Raw genomic sequence first — 15,968 nt, 5'->3', positions numbered from 1 at the left:
CCTCAGATCAGTTCACAAGCACGATGTTCACCAACTGCAGCAAAATAGCTGCTTTTTACATTCCAGAAGACTCAGAGGTGGTTGATTTCCCATCAGCCATCGAGAAAGGTTTCATCGACACTTACACAGCAGAGGTTTTAAAGTCCGTAGAAATCCCTGATGTGTTTCCTGATGTTGATGAATTAAATGAGAAGTTTTCATCCTGGCTTATGTACAAAAAACTCACACTTCACGGACACTATCCCTCTGAGGGTTGTCCCAAAGTTGACAACACTCCCACTCCCTCAGAGGCAAAGCAGTTATTCATCTCCTACCTGATCATCAACAGCTACACAGACCAAAGTACAGGACAGAGGGTCCTGATACTGGACAGAAACATGAGTGAAATCCTTAAAATCTTCCTCAAAGATGTAATATTCTCTGAGAACGATGTGAGTGATCTTACTTTTAAAGCTGGGGATCTCTCAGAAGATTCAGGGATCCCTCTGCACATAAATGAAGAAGCAGAGGAGTTAATGTCAGAAACAGATGATGAGTTTCTTCCTAGTTTTGCGTCGTATGCAAATGGCAGAATTACCTTACAGGACAGCATCTTTGCAAACAATGAGGCTTTAAAAGAGCATCCTCTCAGAGATTTTTTAATAGATACAGACAGCGAACTGGGTACAGAGGAGTTTGAAGACACAGAGAGAAGTTTTGAACATAGTACACAGAGTTATTTTGGTGAAGAAGACTGTGAAAGTTTTGAAGAGATGTCAAACTTTCCCACTTTCTGCTCCGTGCAGACTGCAAAGTTTAGCTCATCTTCAGAGATGTTGAAAAGTTCTGCAGAATCCTGCCAGAAACCACTTTCAAACCACAACCCTGACTCACTTTACTGTGAATCAGAAAGAACAGAAATCATCCAAGCTGAGTTTTTAAGCTCCGTAGAGCTTTTGGAGGATGAAAATGAGGAAGTCTATGTTGTTTGTGTACAGGATGCAGAAATAGAAGAGGTGACAGATGTAGATGTCACCTCTGGGAGTCCTGATGAGCTCTGTGAGGGCCCAGTTAAAGAGACAGCAGGAAGGAAAAGGATTCAGCTGGAGTTAGGAGATGAGGAGGATGCAGTTTTTGATTTACAGGAAAGGTTTTTAGGAGGAGGCATATCTCCAAGTATTTCTCAGCAGCAGAGCTTATTGAGATCGAGTTGTGCTGTCAGCATCAGTGAGTCACTGCAGGGAGGGGATGAAGTTGAAACAAGAATTTACAAAGATGAAAAAAGGTGTGATCTCAGCCAAGATTCAGTGAATGAAGCAGAAAGCTCACAGCAGCAGCAGCCAGCAGACAGGAAGGTTGCGGTCATTGTGCTGGATCTGGCCTATCAGGAGCCTGATCACCAAAAGATAAAGAATGAAGAAGCAGTGGAGGATGATAAAATGATAGGAAGTGTAGATAAAACAAGCAGTATTCATCGGTCTACTCCCTCGGTTAGTGGTCACAAGTTGATGATGATCTCACCCTCCATGTGGAGTCAGGTTACAGGAGAGAGCGTTCATCACGAAGAGGGATTGAATTTACGGGCTGAAGACGATGACTCACAGGGCGTGATCCATCAGATGGAAACAGCTGATGTAGTGGCAGGAAAAGCTGCTCCAGCTCCACGTTCAGATCCAAAAAACAAACCTCACTTTTCAACTCCTAGTGAGCACTCTGAATCTGACATTTCATCCTCTCACTGTACTTCATTCAGCCCTGAAGGAGGAGTGGGAAATCAGGGAGAACATAAGAGCCAATCAGACGTTTCATCATCCCTTTGCGATGCGTTCTCTGAGGAAAGCAAAACTGAGAATGACACAAGAGCACTTCAGTCTCCTTTTGAAACTGAATCAGCTCCGAACAGAAATGACTCACCACCTGGGGATTTGTTTGAAAGTGCTGCCATCTCTGTCTCCAGGGGTGATTTAAAGTATGATGATGAGATTACAGAAGATGGCAGCAGAATCACATCACCTCAGCAGGCAGGGAGGGAATTTAGAGTCCAATCTGAGCCAAGTGTTTCTCAAAGTCATCCGAGTACACCTGCTGGAGATGTTGATAAAGATGCCACAACAAATTCTCCCAATTTGACGTCTAATAATGTCCAGAATTCACAGGATGACTCTCCAACTTCATCATATCTGTCAATGTCACAGCAGAGGGAGTTACCACACAGAGACACAGATACAGCTGAAACAGAACAGATCTCAGTGACAGGGGATGAAGAAAAAAGAGACATTACTGTAAAAGTATCAGAGATTGATTTGGGACAGTCTGAAAGCATTATGGAAGTAGGATTAGGATCGGATGTTGTCCCGGAGGAGGAAAGATCAGATATTCGTGCTGCTGAGCATCCTAAGGAAGTCACTGATTTCCTTTCAGATGGCTGCGTGAAATCTTCAGCTGCATCAGGGTTTTCTGAGGCCGTGCCGACACGTTCAGATGATCAAGAGGTAGTTATTGAAAATGGTTTTAGTGAAGACGTTGGAAGTACTACAGCTATGATCACAAATACTGAAGGTGGTCTACTGCAGGGAGACACTTCACAGGGACTCATAGAGAGCGCTCACCCAGACCTCCTCATGGATTTACTAAAGCAAAATGCCGAAAGTTTGAACCACAAAGAAAAAGAAAGCTCGGAAGACAAAGTCACTGAAAAGTCTGAGGCCCCAAACATTCAGCTGCAGCTCCTGGAGGTCCTGAAGACGGTTTCTGCAAGTCAAGACCTGTCAGTGCTGCAGGAGGTCATGGAGACACTAAACACGGCTCTGGGAGGTGATTCTCAGGAGGCCCGGCGACACGTGTTGGAGAGCATCAAGGAGGAGAGCTCAGGAGGAGAGGATGAAGGGTCAGAGGAGGGTGACCGTGAATCAGCTGGGAACCGTCAACAACCTTCTCCTCAGTCATCTGTCGAATCAGATTTGTGCAAAGTTAAGGAGGTCAAAAATAAGGTAGAGCTCATGTTTCACTGCTTATTTTTTGGTTTTTGAAAGAGGAGGTCTAACTGTTTTCTTCTTCTTCTTCCTCAGCTGTTCTCCATCCAGGATTATTTGGAGTGTGTTGGGCGACTTCAAGATCACGCTGATGTTTTAGATGATGTTGGGGATGACCTTTTAACCCAGGCTCCAGTAGGAAACAACATGGAGGAAGTGCAGATGCAGATAGAGGAATGTCAGGTTAGAAAGAACATCACATGCACTGCAAAAAAATGGAAATCTCATCAAGCGTTTTTTCTCATTTTTAGTAGAAAATGTCTTATTAGACTTAATATGAACCACATTCACCTGACCAGACCAAAAAAGTCTTATTTCAAGTTATTAGACAAAAGTTATCGACAAAAATGAGGTCTGAATTGCTTGTAAAAAGTAAAAAAAAACATCTGCCAATGGAAGAATTGTTACTTGTATTAAGACATTATTCTGGTTTCAAGCAAATTTTCCAGCTTCCAACTTAAAACATGACATTTTTTTGGACTGATCAGTTGAATGTGGCTCATATTGAGTATTGCAAGACATTTTTTTCTCAAAATAAGACAAAAAAAACTTGAAAACATTTTGTTTTTTTCCACTGAAGCCTGTCTGAGTATTAGTTTCTCTCCTGACTGAATCTTGTCTTTCACTTCAGTCTCTGGAGTCCCAGCTGTCCAGGCTGTCCTGTGTCCTCTCTGCTGATATGGAAAAAGCCAAGCAGCTCTTAAATTCTGCTGATGAGGGAGTTCCCATTCAGATCCAACAAGACCTGGCCTCAACGTATTTAGAGCTGGAGCCAAATTTTGTGGCCGTTTCCCAAATGTGTACAGAGAGGCGTCACTCACTTATTGAAGCGATGGAAACAGGAAAAGTAAGACTTCATTTTTGCTGAATTTAAAGTCAAATAAGAGTTGAAACAGTTATTTATGCTTTAACTGTGATTTTAGATGCATTTGGAATCATCGTACGAGAAGCATCTCAGTGATCTTAAAGAAATAGCCGACCTCATTCAGGACAGCTCTGCCATCACTGACATGGATTTGAAAACTTGTGATGTGGACTCACTGAATCATTTAATCCAGCAGAATAAGGTACCCTGTGAGGCTCTGTGTAGAATAATTCATTTTCATCTTTAATGTCTTTAAATCCTCAGCACACTTCTGTCTTTGCTTCCAGGACACGGAGAGTAATCTGCAAAAAGAAGCCAGGCTGAAGTTAGAGGATCTCACATTCGATATCCAGTGCTTCATTTCTGAGCATGCTCAGTTCCTGAGCCCAGCCCAGAGCAGCCATCTCCTGAAGTACCTCAGCAGCACTCAGCGAGCGTTCAGGGAACAAAGTGACAGTCTGGTTTCTCAGAGGGAGGCCTTACATGTCCTACTGGACACCAGGGAGAGGGAGACCCAGCAGGAGGTCTGCCTGTGGAAAAACAGCTACATTTTTCTATCTCTAAATGTTTTGATTCTTACAGTGCATGGAGAGTGGGCTGGAAAGGCCGTGCTATTGTCAGATTTGACCCTAACTAGAAAAATGTAGTTCATAAAAATTCATCACTCCATGTTACTGATACTTTTATAAAACGTACAAACATCAGATCAGCCAGATCCCCCTGAATGAGCTGGTTTATTCCTAAAACTGAGCAAGCACTTAGAGAGTGCAGACCTCCACCAAGCATACTGTGATTACCATGTAACACTTTAGTCCTACTTTAATGTTGTACTCCCTTTCAGCAGACTGTCTGCTACAATTTGGTGTTATTTGTAGGTTTGTACGATAATTTGTTACCTGACAGTGTTGAAAATTATGATGACCCAGTACATATTTCATATTCTGGATCTTAGTATCCAGAATATTGCCAGGATCTTGATCGTACTATTACATCTGTCAGAAGCTATCGTGAACTTGTCTTGTATTGTTCTGCAAAGCAATCTGACCATTTATCATGGAGTTATACACAGATATAGTGAAAACGGCCCTATCTTACAATGATAAAGAATCCTTCAAAAAAATTCTGGATCCAGATGGTGATCCAGATGGTGATCCAGATCAACTTCAAAATTTAATCACTTCTTCCTTATCTCATATTTAACATTTCTTGAAGATTTCAGCAAGATTTGTTTGTTAGTTTTTAAGTAATGTTCTTCACAGAAAAACAAACAAACTCTCCCAAAAACATTACCACCTTGGCAGATGTGAAAAAAATGATGTAAGAGTTACTAAGTTTCATGAAGCAGACTTTAAAATACTTTTAGTACATGCTGTTTTCAGGATTCATGTTTGGGACGTTCTCCTTTGTGTGTCTTAACAGCATTGCATGCTCCAGTGCCTGATCTCTGCAGACTAACCTTTATGCTGGTTTTATCCTACAGATCTTCAAGAAACCATCATGCAAATATTTTCAGGCATTGCAGCTTCTTTGTTGATCGCTCACTTCCACAACAAATCTTTTTGTGAGACCAAAGTGGCAAAAAGCATGTTCACAGCATTTCAGGGTTTCTACTCGGTTACAAAACATCTTTCAGATTTTGCATGATGTCTCAGTGTGCTAAAATGTTTCCTCTACCTTTGTTTGTCTTCTGTTTGTCTCAGAGTGTGCTTATGCAGTCAGTGTTTTGTGAATGTCTATCTTCTTTTTTTGTTGATTTATTTTTTGTCTTTTCTTGATTCTGACAGTCCCTTCAAGAGAAACACAAGGAGCTCACTGAGAAGCTGGAGGACATGTGCGATAACCTCACCCTGACAGAAAACCACCTGATCGGTCATCAGCAGCAGGCTGAAAATGCCGGGAGTGTCACAGACCTGCAGCAGTACCAGCAGGAGCATCAGGTTTAAAATTCCTCCCTTTCACACTTTGAATGTTTCTGAGCTTGTTTTTCATGAGCTCACATCATCAAACTCCTCTGATCCAAAGGCTCTGCAGAAAGATGTGCTGACGAATGCCAGTGCCTTAAATGAAGTCATCAGCAGTACTAAAAAGTTCCTGGAAGAGAATCGCAGCAAGCTGACGCCGGATGAAGTCGCTGGTATCGAGAGGAAGTTGGAGGAGGCGAAAAGCAAAGCGAAGGTTATCAACCAGCGGGCCGAGGAGTCGAGGAAGGATCTGGAGAAGGTTGTTACGACTGCTATAAAGCAGGAGAGTGAAAAGGTCAGAACTTGGGCATTATTTGTAAAGAAAATACAATCAACCATCAGATTTTGACAGCAGTGTAAGCGTTTTATTGCTCTTTGTGTTTTCAGGCAGCAGCTGTTGAGCGGCTCGAGGAAAGTAAGAACAAAATAGAGGGTCTCCTAGACTGGATTTCAAACATCGGGAATGAGAATGAGAACGGTTTGGATCAAACGGATCATGTAAGCAAAGAGAACGGAAACTTGCCGGAGGAAACTTCAGCTCAAGAGCTGATGGGAGATGATGAAGATGCAAATGGAAATGCTTTACAGACCCCTGACTCTGAAAGAGACTTTGACAGAGAGACCAGCAGCAAGGATGACGCCTCCCTGGACCTCGACAAGCAGTATGACAGAGTCAAGGTATGATTGTTTGTTACTACAGGGTTGTTCAATTGGAAAAAAGTAGGTAGAAGTGTTTCTTTTCTGTTGACAAATCTGTCTTAGGATGAAACCCAAAGAGCTCCAGTGCCCAAAATGGGTCAGAATTATATTTGTGTGGCAAACTAAGAAGTTTGCTTACTTGTTTTCTGAAACATGCTGTCTGAGAAAGCAACTAAAGGAAGATTTAAGACTTGTGTGCAGTAAAAAGAGAAGATGAAATGAAGTTGCTCTGTTGTCTTCTCACAGGCCCGTCATCAGGAGATCCTGTCCCAGCAGCAGGATCTTATCATGGCCACACAGTCAGCTCAGGCTCTCCTGGATAAACAAGCTGACGTCCTGTCCCCGCAGGAGAAAGAGAAACTACAGAAGAACATCCAGGAGCTGAAGGGCCGCTACGATGCCTCTCTGACCCAGGCTGAGCAGCAGATGAAGCAGGTGCAGTGCGTCCAGGAGGAGCTGAAGAAGTTCCAGGATGACTGTGAGGAGTTCGAGGGCTGGTTGGACCAGGCGGAGAAAGACGTGACAGAGCTGGGAGCGCCTGCCGGCTCTCTAAATATCCTCACAGAAAAACTTCTGAGACAGAAAAGCTTCTCGGAGGATGTGATCTCGCATAAAGGGGACCTGCGCTTCATCACTATCTCGGGACAGAAAGTGCTGGATGTTGCTAAAGCTTGTGGGACGAATGATCCTGCTTCTAAAAATGTTCAGCTGCATGTGGATACTTCAGGGACCTGCTTGGCTGTTAAGGACAAGTTGGATTTAACAGCCAGCAGATACAAAGCGCTGCATTCACAGGTGATTATTCTATACTTGCAATGCTCAACTCATGGTTGGAAGGGTGTAGTGTCTTCTTTTTTCCACTAGATGGAGACATTTGTCTGTTATGAAAAGTTGATTGGAGAATCATTAGGATGTAATTGGTCTCTCCATCAAACCACACATGAATCATAATTTAACTTCTCTCCTTTCAGTGTAATCAGCTTGGCAACAACCTCAAAGATGTCGTTGACAAGTACAAGAAATATGACGACTCCAGCGCCGGCCTTTTGAAGTGGCTCAACAGCTCAGAGGAGGAGGCGAGGAGGCAGCAATCAGAGGCCATCGCAGCTGATCCACAGACGTTACAGAAACAGCTGGAGGACACCAAGGCAAGAGAAGTGAAAGCCTGTGTTGTTGTGGTTTGGCTCGGGAGGGGATGCAGCTCAAGATGTGAATCTTTAAAAGCATGAATCTGTCTCAGGTTCGGCCTCCACACTTGTTTTAAAGAGGCGTATGAACAGCTGACAGGATAATTCCCCACATATTCCATTACATTTGTTCTCGTACATGTAGATTCTTGCCCCTGCTGGAGCCTGACTATCATCTAATAACTTTGATGAACTCTGTTTGCACTTTGATAAGTAAAATATAAAAACCATCTTTTCAGTTTAAATGTTCACACACTACTTAAAGCAACATTTGGCACAATCATCCAATCTTACCATATACAGTGTTTCCAGTGTTTCCATGACTATTTTTAGCTCTGCGATCAGATTCAACCTCACATGTGAGTAGTTTAGCTCTGGTTATTTGTGCCTCTTACAGAAGGGTAAGAAACGAAGCCGTCTTTGTCAAAGCTTTTGGCTGCAGTGAGCTCAAACATTTCTGTGTGGAGAGGTAGTGACTTAAAGCAGAGATATGCCCAGATAAGAGGCGCCTGCAGGCCTGCTACGAAGCAGCGTGCTTCTGGCTTGGGTTACAAATCACTGCAAAGAATCTTAAGCCTTTCTGTAAATGTGTAAGAGTCGAGGCAAGTAGCTGCAACAAAGTGTGTAGCTTTGGAATGATACTACAAACACTGAAATCTGAGCATGTGTTTATGGAAATTTTCTTATTAGACTTAATATGAGCCACTTTCACCTGACTAGTCCGGGGAAATTTTTAAATCATCCATTGAAAAAACAAAAATGACACCTGAATTGATTAAAAAATCTGCCAATGGGGTGAAAAAAAGTTTCTTGTTTGGTTTCTTGACAAAAAAAAGAACAAGGACTTCAGAGGAACCTGTCCCAACAGCAGGATCTGGCCACTGTGGAAGCTATAACATTTTTTGTTCCCATTTGAAGATTCTTTTTCAAGCATCATTTTGGTCTTTTAATATCATAAAATTATCATAATATTAAAAAACTTTTCGGATATATAATTCATGTAATCATTTGATATGTTTTATTGCTTATTTTTCATGTGTAGAGTATTTTTGGTTTGTTTATTACTATCATAATTATTATCATTATTATTACTTTATTTTTAGTACTGTCATTGTTATTTTCATTATTTTGTCCGAAATAAACTTTACTACTACTAAATTAAATATTTTGTTGAATTTGGCTTTTATGAAGTCTAATAAGTTAAAATTTACCAAAAATTAGACATAAACAGCTTTCTTGCAGTGGACTCAGGATTTCCAGATAGTGTCGAGTTGTTCTGGTCCTGCTTTACCTTGTTGTTTTAGTCCCCAATCCACCAGAGAAATTGCATTGATGTGTGTCAAGTTTCACATTTTTAAACCTTCTCTCACTTATCAATCCACAGGCTCTTCAGGGTCAGATGACAGGACATCAAACTACAATCGACACACTTCGCAAAACAGCCGAGTCTCTGATCACATCTGAAGGAGACCTCCTGAGCAACTCGGATGAGATCCAGGAGACTGTTGGTGAGTGAAAGATTAAAGGAAGTGACTGCATTACCCATTTCCTGACACTCATATGAAACTGAGTCAACTCTTCATTAATACTCTGTTTGTGGGAGTGGAGTTTCATATGCAAGTTGAAATATACCAGAGGTTTTAAAACTTCCTTCAAGCTAAACATTTGAAAGTAAATCTGAAAGTTTATAAACCATAAAGCCCTGGGAAATGTCAGCGATGCAGCTCGTTGCTTTTAAGTAGGTACGCTTTGTTTATTGGCAGCAAGCAGGAATGTCAACCTTCTCTAACGTGTACCATCTTAATTTATTTCCTTTGGCTTACTCTGAAAAAGGCTTTTACGCCACACAAACATTATATTTCTTTGTCATTTTGAGTGAGACATTGTAAAGCTTGTTCATGCCAAAAAGAGTTTTACTTCATGATGAAACGTTACCTCATAACGTGCTGCTCACTTTTAAAGATGGCGTGATTTGTTCCTCCTTCGTTGTAGATGACATAGGTGAACGCTACGACAACTTATCCAAGTCTGTGAGCGACCGCAATGAGAAACTACAGATCACCCTGACCCGCTCCATGAGCGTTCAGGACGGTTTGGATGAGATGATGGGATGGATGGAGGGAGTGGAGGCCAGTGTGAAAGAGAAAGAGCAAATCCCCCTGGACTCTGCATCCATCAGAGACATCCTCAGCAAAGAAGCAGTACGAACTCCGTCATCCACCAACTTAACTTTCTCTCAGAACATTCAAAGCTTTTTTTTAATACATGACACATCTGTTTTCTGTATTTCCAGGCCTTGGAGCAGGACATAGCAAGTCGCCAGAGCAGCATCTCAGCCATGAAGACCAAAGTAAAGAAGTTTGTGGAGACAGCTGATCCATCTGCTGCAGCCCTCCTGCAGTCCAAGATGGACGCTCTCTCCCAGCGCTTCACTGATGCCTGCGATAAACACAAGCAGAAGGTCTCCCAGCTGGAGAAACTGAAGGAGAAGGTGGACCAGTTTGAGGAAGTTTCAGATAAAGTTCAGCAGTTTGTGGTGAAGCGTTCACAAGATCTACACGAGACAGACGGGCCGGGGAAAACGTTCGCGGAGGTGTCTCAGCTCATGCAGGTAACCACGGCGATAAATGAAGCCACACTTCCAGTTTTTTCTGAGCAAAAACATCTGATTATTTTCATCTTCACTGCAGAATACCAAAGCTGAGATGGCAGAGCATGCAGGGGATTTAGAGAAGCTGCAGATGCTTTCTAAAGAGCTGTCTGAAATCAGCCCCGATGGGAACAAAGCTCAGATCCAGAACAAGATGGACAACCTGTCAAATGTCTTCAACACCTTCAAAGAGACGGTCAAAGAAAAGTAGGTTGAGAGGAACACATTTTTTTTAATCTCCACAGCTGTTTTTTGTGTGTTTTTCGAAATTATGGGACAAGAAAGTCACATTTAATACTTTTAAAGGACATAAACACAAAAATCCCAAGATAAGAAAATATCATCATAAAATATATATTTTATATTAAAAGTTTTCATCATTTATCATGTACTCAAGTATTCATACATATCAGTTAGTTATATTAAAAAAATACTTATTCTAGAAAAGCTCTTTATTTTCTATATCCTCAAATTTAAAGGTTAATTAAGAAAATGCTTTTTTTGAGATTAAAATACTCAAAAAAAAAAAAAAAACTTCCTGTAGCATAATAGTAAGTGCAAAATACAGAAAAAAGAAAATTCATCAATCTTTTTCTTCTTTTTATCTCAATGTTGGCACATAAATGTCTTAAGACTGCAAAAATGCTATGTGCTTTGGTAAAAATGGCTCAGTATTCAAGAAGTATGATTAAGATGATTTGTCTGTTATAGAAAATGTTTTGGTGCAAAAAATATAGTTTTAAATGTTACTGTGCATAAAATGGGTCTTAGGATGTGTAACTGTATCAGGAGTTGTGGTTTTGTTCCTATGATGTTTCTTTTACATTGTTTTCCAAGTCTGAACCATTAAAACTTGAGAGCATTACTGAATCTTGAAACAGCTTTTGTTTTGAAAGACTTTTGGTGAGAGAACTCATTTAGCTTATTTAGCAGTTTTTTTTCTTCACTGAACTTTGTGTTTTGTTGATATTGCACACATTGGTTCATTGTGTACCTGATTATCGTCTGCTTCAGGGAAGAGGAGGTGTCATCCTGTCAGGATCAGCTGGGAGAGTTCAGATCTGCAGCCAGTGCCCTCACTAAGTGGCTGGAGGAGACCAGTGAGAAAATACCTGCAGCTCATCCCAGCAGCAGTGTGAAGAGTCTGGAGAAGGATCTGCAGACTGTAACTGTGAGTCATGAGATAAATAGAAAGTCTCCTGTAAACACAGACACTGTTATCCCCATATATGTTTTCTCTAACTGAAGCAGAAGTCATTGATGTTAAACTCCAACTCTGGCTCTGAGGTGAAGTCTGTGTGCTTTGGAATAGAAAGATTTAAAAGTGTTTTAACAGCTCATACTCCTTTCCTCCCTACCATCCAAACCTGCTTCTCTCTGCCAAGCAATGACAGATGGACGATGTGTGTTTACGCAGAGAAATGTGGGAGTGAAACTCAGTGTTTTCAAACAGAGAAGCTGTTTTCTTTGCAGGATGTTACAGCCAAGATCAGAGTGTGGAGTGAGAGGCAGAAATGAATGATTTTCTTCTTGCTTATCTGTGATGACTTCTCAAACTTCACCTCTGATGTCATGTTTTATGAATGCCCTGCTCCTGTGTGCCAATTTATCCTTGTAATTGATTTATCATCAGGGATTATTAGATGAATGGAAGTCCAAAGACCCTGCAGTCCAGGACCTGAACAGAAAAGGATCAGAGCTCTGCAGCCTCATTACTCTCCTCACATCCCCTGCCAAAACAAAGACCCCGAACAAGGCGGGTAAGCATCAGCAATCACGCCCTAACCTCATGTTTGGAGAGCTCAGAGGAATGGGAAGCATGGTGTTTGGGTGGACTTCTGAGAACTGTATGATCACTAACATTCAGAGATTCTGGAAAGATCTTTTGCCAACATCCTGTCCAGTCTGCCTGTCCTTCACTTAAAGCTTTCTCTCATGTCTTTGCATCAGCTCTTACTAACGGTGGTGGTCCAGGAAGCCATTCCTACCTAACAAATAAAGGTAATCAAGCGTGTGTGGCAAAGGTGCTCAGGTGTTGATATTATGGCTGTTTTTTTAAAACGCTGCTGTGGCTTGAGTGGCTTTTGACTGTGATGGTATGTTCAGATCATGAGAAATGAAGAAAAAAGACGAACATCAACAGTTTCACATTATCTGCCAAGGTTAAAAATAGGGATGCACGATATATCGGTATCAATATCGGTATCAGCTGATGTTGGTCATTTTTTTAACATATCGCTATCCGCCGATGTGTAAAAGTGGGACGATAGTGACTCGTTAGCTGCTGGTCGTTTTTCAGGCATCTTGAATGATCTTTCAAGACCCCAAAAATATTGTTTTCTATGACTTTGTAAACACCAAAACTACCTAAGAAGAGTGGACCCTCTTCTTTTATGGTTCGCTTCCTGTTTTTGATCTAATAAACATATTTTTTGATCGCGTTCATCTCAGGCCACCATCCATTGATCCTGTCCTTGGTCGTCTTTTCTCAAGATCACGCCACTCTTTCTTTTTTTTTTCACCAATATTGGTATCGATAATATTGGTTATTGGCCATAACAGCAATACTAATATTGGATATCGGTATTGGTTAAAAATGTTATATCCGTGCATCCCTAGTTTCAAACAAAACCCAAATCTATCTCATGACATCTCACTAAACAACATCTGGACTGTGCATAGACTACCAGTATAAAAGCCAAAGCTCTGTACATCCTGCAGAAACTCAACAACTCTTACAGCTGATGCCTTTAAATGAAAGAATTTATTAGGATTTGAAAATGAGGGAGTTAAAAAAAAACACATTGAAGGACACAAGACCAGATTAAAGTTATGAAATGTAACAGAAAAGAAAAATAATAGTGCATTAAAAAAAGAAACCAGAAATACTTGGAGCCATATATGTTGTTTGAATGTCAAAATAGTCTGAATATGTAAAACAATCCTGATAAAATTCAGATGATCCTGCCATAAAAATCATTCTGACATATTTTCCCTCTAGTGGTCAGAAGAGGAGTTTGCTGATGTTTACGCAGCACGTAACACTGCAGAAAACTGATCATTTATCATCTGTTATCAAGAGACACCTGAGGGATAGATAAGGTTTGATTTCATCAGTCTGTAATTGTGGAACAAAGATGTTTGATGCATAAAAAGTTAACAAACAGAGCATTCATGTTACTTTCAGGGTTTATAAATTCGCCAGTAAGAGCTGCAGGCCCCGGGTCATTTTCACAAAATAAAACACGTCCCTTGAGTGAATTATTTCACAATCATCAATCTGTTTTTTTTCACCAGTGAATCTAAAATTTCATGTCCAAACATTTTTCTAAAAGGGATAGAAAACAAGTTGTCTTGGTCTGAACAAAAATCTCATCAGTCAGTTTTTTCAAACCTGACTAATTTTATTGCTTCAAACTAATAAAAAAAGATCTCTTTAAACTCAGTGGATCAAACTTTTGGTTCACCAAATAGGGAACGAAACATTTTTGGGTACTTTCCCTTATGAAGATATCATACAGCTTTAAAGAAAAGTCATGTGGTCAAAACTAACCACAATAGATCCTAGCAAGTTTTTCTTTGAGGGTAAAAGAGTTTTAAAAAAGGCCCCAAATTATACATTTACAATAAAAGCAGAAGAAGCTGTAGTTGCTGTAGTTCTTGTTTTAGAGTTTCCCATTACTTTCACTCATATTCTGAACATACTGTGCCATAAAGCTACAATATTAACAATCTGTCTTTGTTACCATCATCTCATGCTTAACATAAAATTCAAACTCCTTCTCACAAAACCTAATAAAGTTTTCTTCATGTCCTCAGAGTTGATGGTTATCCAGCAGAACATGTCATTTGTCAGCGAGGGATACTCCAGCCTCGGGGAGAAGCTGAAGAGTCGATCAGCCGAGCTGAGCACCTCTGTGGAGGACGTGAAAGACGCCCAGAAGGAGACAGAGGAAATGATGAAGTGGCTTAAGGACATGAAAAAGACTGCAGCGTCGTGGAACAGCGCGCCGACAGAGAAGGACTCAGTGAAAACACAGCTGGAGCAGCAGAAGGTACAGACTGTTGATCTTAAAGTCCTGTTACGTAACGCTCCACTGTGACCTGACGTATGAAGAGGTGAGATTAATCAACAGTCTGCTGTTTCCCTTCAGGCGTGTGAGGATGACATGAAGCAAAAGCGGGAGCAGCTCCAGAAGCTGCGAGAGAAGCTCCTCAACTTGATTAAGACTCACCCAAACTCCCCCGAGGCGGCCAAATGGAAGCAGATGCTCTCAGAAATCGGTAAGAGCCAAAGTGTCTGCAGGCGGCCTCTAAAATTTATGTCTCTGAAACTGAATGTACAATTTTTGAAGTAACATTTGTAGAGTAACTAGCAGCGTGTGAGCGCGTTTCATGACCTGACCCTCTCTGCATCCCAACACTACATTAACACGTTTGTAGAGCCAGCTCCTGCTCAGCTAGAGCTTGGCTAAAATAGCAGACTGACAGCAGAGAAAGGTGCAGTTTTGCTGACTAATGAACACCGTTGTGATTGTTCCCATCCCTCCTGCTCAGATGCTGCTTGGGCAGATATCAGCGGCTCTGTGGAGGAGAGGAAGCAACACCTCGAGGAGTCCAACAAAAATCTGGACGTCTTCCAAACGACTGAGCTGCAGCTCGGTCAGTGGCTGTCAGAGAAAGAGCTCATGATGAGCGTCCTTGGACCCCTCTCCATTGACCCCAACATGCTTAAGATGCAGAAGCAACAAGTTCAGGTATGAAAAAAGCTTCACTGATGTGCATCTAATAAGATTATGTGGAGGTATTCATCTTGTCTTGTTTTTTGTCCCGCAGATCCTCCAGAATGAATTCAAAAGCCGTCAACCTCAATACGAGCAACTTCAGGAGACAGCCAACGCTATCCTGAGCTCGACAGGCAGCCAGGACCCCTCAAACGGGAAGATGGTGAGAGACCAGCTGTCTAATGTCACCCAGAAGTGGCAAGGCCTCACAGGTCAGCTGGACCAGCGAGATGGCCTCATTGACCAGGCTGTGGTGAAGACAGGACAGTTCCAGGAGCTACTGAGGAGTCTGAGCCAGACTGCAACCCAGCTGGAGAATCAGCTCACCAATCATCAGGGTCAAAGCACGCAGCCCGACGCCGTGAAGAAGCAGTTAGAGGATGTTCAGAACATCTCTGCTCAGCTCAGAGAGGAGAGGAAGAAGCTGAAGGAGGCTGAAGCCGTGAACGCTGAGCTCACAGCGATGGTGACCGAAGACTATCTCAAAGCTGATTTATCCCGCCAGCTGGAGAGTGTCAGCAAACCTTTCAGACAGCTGGAAGAGAAAGCAGGTTGGGCTTTTAACTTAACCTAATAATGAAGTGTTGTAATGTTTGGAAAGATAGAGCAGTGAGTCAGAGCTGAAGATATTTGTTCTATGACAACCATTTCCCAGCAGCCTTAATTATACTAATCACAATGCCCCTGGCAGAGTCTTCAAACTCGTCATTTCTGTTTTTAAACTGTTATTTTTAACATTTTGCTCCAGAGTTTCAACCTCAATCAAACCAGAAATGTAGAATAAGAGAAAAAAACTATAAGATCATTAAAT

General features: G+C 41.5%; 1 protein-coding gene across 20 annotated transcripts in view; it reads left to right on the top strand.

Moving 5' to 3' along the window:
• dst (dystonin) overlaps window positions 1–15,968 on the top strand; it is a 119,098-nt gene that overhangs the window by 66,409 nt on the left and 36,721 nt on the right. For 19 of the 20 annotated variants that reach the window (XM_074675157.1, XM_074675165.1, XM_074675163.1 and 16 more), the window contains 16 exons: window positions 5,661–5,813; window positions 5,899–6,132; window positions 6,225–6,515; window positions 6,783–7,331; window positions 7,508–7,684; window positions 9,108–9,231; window positions 9,716–9,924; window positions 10,017–10,334; window positions 10,414–10,580; window positions 11,388–11,544; window positions 12,007–12,133; window positions 12,324–12,374; window positions 14,193–14,428; window positions 14,528–14,657; window positions 14,931–15,130; window positions 15,210–15,708. In XM_074675157.1, the coding sequence (XP_074531258.1) occupies window positions 5,661–5,813; window positions 5,899–6,132; window positions 6,225–6,515; window positions 6,783–7,331; window positions 7,508–7,684; window positions 9,108–9,231; window positions 9,716–9,924; window positions 10,017–10,334; window positions 10,414–10,580; window positions 11,388–11,544; window positions 12,007–12,133; window positions 12,324–12,374; window positions 14,193–14,428; window positions 14,528–14,657; window positions 14,931–15,130; window positions 15,210–15,708 (3,622 nt within the window). The remainder of the gene's footprint in view (window positions 1–5,660; window positions 5,814–5,898; window positions 6,133–6,224; window positions 6,516–6,782; window positions 7,332–7,507; window positions 7,685–9,107; window positions 9,232–9,715; window positions 9,925–10,016; window positions 10,335–10,413; window positions 10,581–11,387; window positions 11,545–12,006; window positions 12,134–12,323; window positions 12,375–14,192; window positions 14,429–14,527; window positions 14,658–14,930; window positions 15,131–15,209; window positions 15,709–15,968) is intronic. The other variant, XM_074675156.1, reaches the window with a different exon arrangement.

This window comes from Halichoeres trimaculatus, unplaced genomic scaffold (genome assembly GCF_033239565.1).
Source record: "Halichoeres trimaculatus isolate MK-OKI-2021-1 unplaced genomic scaffold, fHalTri1.1 fHalTri1_scaffold_8, whole genome shotgun sequence".
Lineage (NCBI taxonomy): Eukaryota > Metazoa > Chordata > Actinopteri > Labriformes > Labridae > Halichoeres > Halichoeres trimaculatus.
Note: the sequence above shows the minus strand (reverse complement) of the source record. Positions and strands in the feature narration are given on the sequence as shown.